We start from the raw sequence: 7,500 nt of genomic DNA, 5'->3' as shown, positions 1-7,500 counted from the left end.
ACCTGCCAAGTTACCAATGGAAATATTTAGCAATGAAAACTCTGATCCTGACAGGTGAGTGACAATCAAACATCACTGTATTTATCCCCACTTAAGCATGGATGTTCTTTTAGAACAAGACCCACTGTATTGGTGAAAAGGAGAAAAGAATGGTAAAGGATGAGATAAATTTCAATGATTTTGTGTTGTGTTGTGAAATAATGATTTCTTGCATTAGCATGTAGGATGTGTTTGGTTTAATATACCTACTCATGGAGCCCATAGTAAAAGGGAAAGACGGTAAGTCGCTCAAGGTAGCTGAGAACTTCAAATACCTTGGTGCGTGGACATAAAATACTGAAAAAGACATTGTAGCAAGGAAAGCTCTTGCCTGGAGCACATGCCATAAATTGAGAAAGGTATGGAGTTCAAAGTTAGCAAGGAAATTGAAAGTGAGGCTGTTTCTGGTAACAGTGGAGTCTGATCTTCTATGAGGGGCTGAAACATGGACGCTCACTAAAGCATTGAAGAAGCAGTTGGACGGTTGTTATACGAGGATGCTTAGAATGGCATTCAGTGTCTCCTGGAAGAGTCATACAACAAATGCTGACACTTATACCAGGGACTACCAAAAGTAACATTGAAGATACAGCATAGAAGGATGAGGCTAGCTGGACACTGCATCAGACATACCGATGATGAAATTGCTAACAAGCTGGTGCTCTGGCAACCAACAGACGGAAGAACCAGGAGAGGAATGAGGAAGACGACTTATATCGACAACTTGCTGGAGGATTCTGATATGGAAGGGGTACAGGAGCTGAGGACTGTTATGGAAGATTGAGATGAATGGGGAAAAACGTGTGGAAACAGTCTTGGGGCATCCTGGGGGACGACCTAGATAGACAACATCTTAAGATGCTATGGTGGAGATAACATTAGATGGCAAGTAAGTTTATATATAATTCACCATCACTAAAAAATGATGGAAGGTGCAGGGACACCAGCATTGCTAGAAATAAAACTCAAAGAACTCTAACCACAGAAGTACATTTTCTATTTACTCACTCACTTGTAGTAAGTAGGTCATCTCCCCTGTCAGTAAATAGAAAGTGCTTCTGTTTTTTGACTCCTATTTCTAGCAATGCTTGTGTTTGTTTAGTGCTGTGGTTCTTAACTGAGGTCCATGTAAGATTTTTGGGTGTCCATTCAAGCAAAATAGGAATTTGTAGTATTTTGAGAGTCCATAAAAGAATGTTACTTTGGATGTATTTCTTGCAACAAAGAAAACGGGTTTCTTTCTCTAATGTTCTACAGAGTTCAACCTACACAATTTAATGTGTGAAGAAACGAAATAGGAATTTTGAAAGAAGGATCTATAAAATTAGTTTTTGATCTTCGGGTGGTGAGGGTGTCTGCCAGAATAAAATAGGAATCAAAGGGGTCTATAGACAAAAAATGGTTGAGATCCGCTGACTTAGTATTGGGTCATCACAAATAATGCAGTTTTTTCAAAATTAAGATAAACAAAGTTCTTTTTTAATCTAAAATATACTCTCCTTCATTTTCTACAATGCTCTTCCATCTATCTGGTAGACTTGCAAGGCTCCTCTTCCAAAATTCACTTGTCCACGACAAAAAACACTCCTCCAGTACTGTTCTGACCTTGTCTAAAGAATTCATATTCTTTCCATCCAAATGATTTTGAAGAGTGCAGAATAAATGATAGTCAGATGGTGCAATGTTCAGCAAATATGGTGGGCGAGGCATTGTTTCCCATTCAAACTGCTCCAGTCTTTGGAATCTCATCCTCACTGTATGTGGCTGTAGTTTCCAGCTTTGAATTTCTGGAACCACCATTGAAACTGTCTTACGCTTATTGTCTGGTCCCCATATACTGCATTAATATTCCTTGCACTTTTCATTGCATTGTTGTCTTTATTGAACCCATAAAGCAAAATATGCCAAATATATATATATACAATGAGTTTCTTTCAGTTTGTGTCTACCAAATCCACTCACAAAGCTTTGGTCAGCCCAAGGTGCCACACAGTGGGGCTGAACCCGGAACCATGTGGTTGGGAAGCAAGCTTCTTACCACAGAGCCATGCCTGCACCTATGTGCATGATTAACATTTTTTTTTTACCAACAGCTTAGCGATGGGTAAAGACATAAATTTATAATTCCTTCATTTCTAATTCTCTCTACAAAAAATAAACGCGTTTCTCTTTCCGTTTTCTTCTGCCAGTGAAACCGCCCAGGATGCCTCAGGATTGTTGGGTGATGTCGACGATGATGCTGAACTTGTGATAGATGCCCCTCAATGACTTCAACTTTTATACAGTTTTTTAAAATATATCTTTTACAATAAAAATTACTTTTTTTCTAAATTTGTTTTTCTTTTGACTTCAACGATACACTAAATAGCTAATGTGTGTATATTTATATACATGTGGGGCGTGAACACATGAATGAATACGTGTGTGTGAAGTATGATTTAGGTAATTATTTTTAGCCCCATTTAGCATTCAGATTGCTCTATCAAATATTATTTATTCCCTGATTTGAATTAATCATGGATTATCTCACAACTTTGAGATTTCAATCATCATCATCATTTAACGTCTGTTTTCCATGCTGGCATAGGTTGGAAGGTTCGACTGGGGTCTGGGAAGCCAGGAAGCTGCACCAGGCCCCAATCTGATCTGACAGTGTTTCTACAGCTGGATGCCCTTCCTAATGCCAACCACTCAGTGAGTGTAGTGGGTGCTTTTTACATGCCACCAGCACAGAAGCCAGTCAAGGCGGCACTGGCATCAGCCACGTTTGGATGGTGCTTTTTACATTCTACTGGCACAGGGCTCACAACTACAATTTGATGTTATTTTTAAACTAACATTGTAGGGTGGGTGTGAAGAGCCAAATCTGGCCAGTTTGAACATATGACTGGTAGAATACTTGGGCTAGACAGGGCTGCTTTAACCCTTTAGCATTTAAACCAACCATAACCGGCCCGAGTATACAACCTGTTTTATGTTCAAACTGATTAGATCAGACCTCTTATAGCTGTTCTACAATGTCATTCTGAAAATGCATAATCACATCATTGAAATCTTAAAGCTATGAGATAATACCAAGTTATTTGAAAAGAAACACCTACATCCTCTCAACGATTAGCCAGAGACAATTTTTAAAATGAGAATATCTGAAATAAACTTGTGCTCTCACAAACGAGAATACTAAAAATGAACCTGATCACTCTCAAAAATTAAGTAAAAAAAAAAATAAAAACAGGAAAAATAATCTAGAATCCTTGTCCGGTACTGGATCGATCCCCAAAATCTAATCAGTTCATGCCAGTCACGAGACCAAACATCACTGGAAGTTTCATCCATATCCATCCAGCAGTTCTTGAGACATCTTGTCTACAAACAAACACAACTGAAAACAATGCCTTTGCTAAGGCGGAGGTAATAAATAAGCATTAGATTTGACAGAATAATCTGAACACTAAATGGTTAATCTAGCAATTTCATTCTCATCTGAAATTTCGGAGTAAAACAAGTCAAAGAAAATAAATATTCTTTATTTACACTGTTTCAATGTGCACGGATCTTAATTTGGTATTTTAGTACTTCTCTTTTCTACATGAACCAGACAGGACAAAAGGGAAGAAGAATAAACCTTAATTGAAGGAAGGTTTTTTGTTTTTGTTTTTTACTGTCAGGACTGGGAGTGAAGAAGAGATGCAGTAAACATGTAATGCTGAGTTAGTTTCCCCACCTCCCTCTTGGTTTGATATTCTGTTTTGGTTTGACTTTCTGTTTTCCAAGTGTACATACAAATATTACTGTCAGATACACAGAAAACAAAACAACATACATACACAACACATGTACAAACACACACAATGTTTTAACATATGAGGTAAAGAAGAAATTTCAATATGAACCAGAGAGAATCTTTCTATAGAATTACTTGTCTGATAACTCCGAAATCTTCCCCTTCAATTAAATTCTGAACTGTTGAACATATACACCAGCTTTCCTGCACACCTTGCACACCTCAACACATTTGGGACTCTCACAAGATTAACTTATTTGTTTTGTGAGTCAACTTGATAAGAAATTCCCATTTGTTGATTAAAAAATTCATTTTTTTTTTTTTAAAGCTCATTAAATGCAAGACTGTGTAGAAAGCTTCAGACTGTACTGAATCGTTAACAATCTTTAGTGAAACATTACAAGGCATGAACCCCAGCTCCTCTCCATTTGGAACATTTTCTTTTCTTTTCTTTTTGTTGTAGTGTTTGTTATTCACGTTTCAGTGCGCAGCCGTTTGTTTGGGGGTTCAAAGTGGGGTTTTGGTTGATTAACAGGTATCTCGTTTTTGCTTGGGGTGTGAATTATACTGACGACCTGAACCTCTGTCGCTGTATCAGTTTTAGAACCGCTTTTCTCCTCTTCCGTACTTAGCTGCTCCTGTTGTGGATCAATCACAGTAGTCTCATTGTTCTCGGCTTCGTTGTTAGTGCTACAACTGACAGCCTCGTCCATTGTCGAAGCACATATGATCAAAGGCTCGCTCTCCATCCCACTACTTTCGTTCGGTTCATTCTGATCCGTCGGATCTTCAGACGAAGTTATGATTACAATGTCGTCGTGGACCTGGCCACTATGAGAGTGAGCCGTTTGTATACGGGCTACAACATTGTCTGTTAAATAAGCTATATGTTCCTGTTGATGCTGCTCAAGGCTCTCTGCACTGTTTACCTCGACTGCGACGTGGGACTGATGATGCTGTCGCAACGAGGATGCTGTCTCGTATTCTTCGCTCTCTACCTGCTGCTCCTGCTCGCATCCGTCGTCGGCAACAGCAGACGAAGTCAGCAGAGTGTCCGATTGAGAAGATGTAGTCGACGTGGTCACTATAGTAGTGTCGGTCAAGTGAGACGGTAGATTCGATAGGTAGGTGCTGCGTAGCTGAGCCAAGTGTTGGTTCAGTAAGTTCCGATGTTGCACCTCCATGTGTTCAATTAATTCAGCAACTGTCTTCTCTGCTGGTGGACAAAGTTGATTGATCAACTCCTGTTCTCTCTTCTGGTAATTAGAAAGTTCTTTATTGAGCAATTCAATCTGAAAACATACAAAAACAAAATTGTTTTTAAACCGAATTATAATGTTTTGCTATGAGTATAGTATTACACAAGGAAACAAGTTGGCACATAAGATGAAATGCTTAGTGGCATTTTCTCCAGTTTTATGTTCAAATTATAAGGGGTCACCAAGTATTGACTAAGTTAAATAGTCTAATACTGGGGCTTATAAACACTCGACAGAAATAAGAAGGGTTTATCATATGCATGGGACTCAAACTCACACCGCTATGTATTTGCAACATAGGAGTATGTTAATGTAAATGGTAGCACACTTGTTGCTAATACATAAAAGTGTGGGTTCAAGTCCCATGCGTACGGCAAACCTTACTTTTTTTTCCATCAAGGCCTTATATACCTTAATATGAAAACTATTTAACTTAGTCAATGCATGATGATCGCTTATAAAAAATATTATTAATTAAAATAGTGTTATTTCTTTCCCCCACCCCACGCTAGATAAACTGCTGACACGAGAAATGAAAAGACATTGGAGTCATATTTGCAGAACTTCCTAAATGCTGCATGATCTTTTATGTGGAATGTGATACAAAATCCAACATAGCATTCCAGTGATTTTTCCATTCACGCGGAGATATATATGGAAGTCTCTAACATTGCTTACCTGTAGCTTGAGTTGCTCAATTTCTGCCTTGAAATCTTGTTCCTGTTGAGCTTTGTCGAGTGCCAATTGATCGTATTTGTCTTGAAGCAATGCATACTCTTTTTCTGAGAGTTTATTATTAAATATTGTTACGTCCTAGGATCCAAAATATAAAAACCAAAGCAGATGGTATAACAAAAGCCAACAAGAATTACAATTTGTATGTATATATGTTCATATATTGTTTTATGTCTGTTTACTATGCTAGCATGAGTTAGATGAAAAAGTGTATGTCAAAAGTAGCTAATGCTATTAGTCAGAATACTGACAAAAATGTTTGTAAGATCTCTCCAACTTACATCATTCGAGACAATTTGAGTGGTGAAGGAGTTGTTGATGTCTGTGATGTCTTCTTTGATGATCATGATTGTTTGGCTGTCTGTCGTGTCTACTGTCTCATTTGCAGCCACAGATACGTGCACAGCTCTGTCGGGGGACTTGCCGTTGCTCAAAATATTATTTGATGTCCGACTTACGTAGGCTGCAAGAGGGAAAAAAAAGCAAAAGATTATAATGAAATAGGAAAATAAATATCAAGAAACATAGAAACATATGGATGAGGACAGCTGCATAAAAAAAAAGTTCCAAGCTGTAATTGTGGAGGGAACCTGTGGAAAGGGTTGACCCAGGAAGATGTAGGATGAAGAAGTGAGAAAGGATCTTCAGGCGCTGGGCCTCACTTAGGAAATGACAAGGAACCAGGAGCTGTGATGATCTGCTGTACTTGAGGAGACACATCAACCTAAGTACAGTTGCTGTCCTCTATATATACAGGCTTGTCCTTTACAGGTGCCGGTGCTGTGGAAACGTACCCATGCCGGTGACATGTAAAAAGCAACCAGCACACTCTGTAAAGTGGTTGGCATTAGGGAGGGCATCCAACCAACAATGCACCCTTTATGTGGGCTCTCAGCCTGCCAAAAATAACAGTCAAACTTCTATTAAATCATAACCTATTTTAAATAGGGAAATGATGATATCATGGACTCCAATAAGTAATGTAGTATTAGAAATAATAGACGTGATGATCATGGCTGGGAGGCTTTTTTTTTATTTTTAACATAGGTCTGTTCTGTCAGGGCTGTACTTCGAGTTATATAACTCCTGCAGTCACCTGCTACTGGTGGGTGCCTTGTGATGTACAGTTGCTCTCCCAACCTCAATCCACATGAGCTACATATACTCATGGGGCTTTGGCCCCTCCTATACAGAGAAATGAAACTATTTACGACAACTTACTGTTCTGTTCATCTGTGTTAGGACTTGACAATATGGCTGCTTCTGTAAGAACTGGATGGATGGATACTTCTTCTTGACTGATTGTGTGAGTGGCGGCTTGGTCTTCAGCCCCTGCGTTCGATGCTTGAGTGACTTCCTAGGATGAAAGAAAAAAAATGGCGGAGATACAGACTGGACACGCAAAAGCATGATAACAATTGGAAGCAAAGAGTCTGGGGTGGAGGAACTTTACAGACCCATCCAACCCATGTGTCCACCTCTATCTCTGTTTCTTATCATCTGTTACACTCCTTTCATACTCTTCTGAACTTAACAACTCACCCCTCTTTCTGATCCTCTATCCCTAGTCTCATGCTCTCTCTCTTATATTCAACTTGTACTTCCAGAATACTCCTTCACCATATCTCAATCTCTTTCCAGTTGAGGAAACCATGTACTTCCTCTCTAGCAAGACACCTGCAC

General features: G+C 39.0%; 2 protein-coding genes across 5 annotated transcripts in view; one reads left to right on the top strand and one right to left on the bottom strand.

Moving 5' to 3' along the window:
* LOC106871690 (uncharacterized) overlaps positions 1-2,370 on the top strand; it is a 14,158-nt gene extending 11,788 nt beyond the window's left edge. Inside the window, exons 7-8 of the mRNA XM_014918298.3 lie at positions 1-54; positions 2,229-2,370. The exon at positions 1-54 is cut by the window's left edge and continues 112 nt beyond it. Of these exons, the coding sequence (XP_014773784.1) occupies positions 1-54; positions 2,229-2,307 (133 nt within the window). The 3' untranslated portion in view covers positions 2,308-2,370. The remainder of the gene's footprint in view (positions 55-2,228) is intronic.
* Positions 2,371-3,550: 1,180 nt separating this feature from the next.
* The window catches only part of LOC106871689 (uncharacterized), a 12,207-nt gene continuing 8,257 nt past the window's right edge, over positions 3,551-7,500 (bottom strand). For all 4 annotated transcript variants that reach the window (XM_089340848.1, XM_014918297.3, XM_089340847.1 and 1 more), the window contains 4 exons: positions 7,039-7,174; positions 6,099-6,280; positions 5,761-5,895; positions 3,551-5,115 (listed from right to left, as the gene is read on the bottom strand). In XM_089340848.1, the coding sequence (XP_089196974.1) occupies positions 4,297-5,115; positions 5,761-5,895; positions 6,099-6,280; positions 7,039-7,174 (1,272 nt within the window). In that variant the 3' untranslated portion in view covers positions 3,551-4,296. The remainder of the gene's footprint in view (positions 5,116-5,760; positions 5,896-6,098; positions 6,281-7,038; positions 7,175-7,500) is intronic.

This window comes from Octopus bimaculoides, chromosome 24 (assembly GCF_046866305.1).
Source record: "Octopus bimaculoides isolate indiv1 chromosome 24, ASM4686630v1, whole genome shotgun sequence".
Taxonomy (NCBI): Eukaryota; Metazoa; Mollusca; class Cephalopoda; order Octopoda; family Octopodidae; genus Octopus; species Octopus bimaculoides.
The sequence above is the reverse complement of the archived record's forward strand: the minus strand, read 5'-3'. Positions and strand labels throughout refer to the sequence as shown.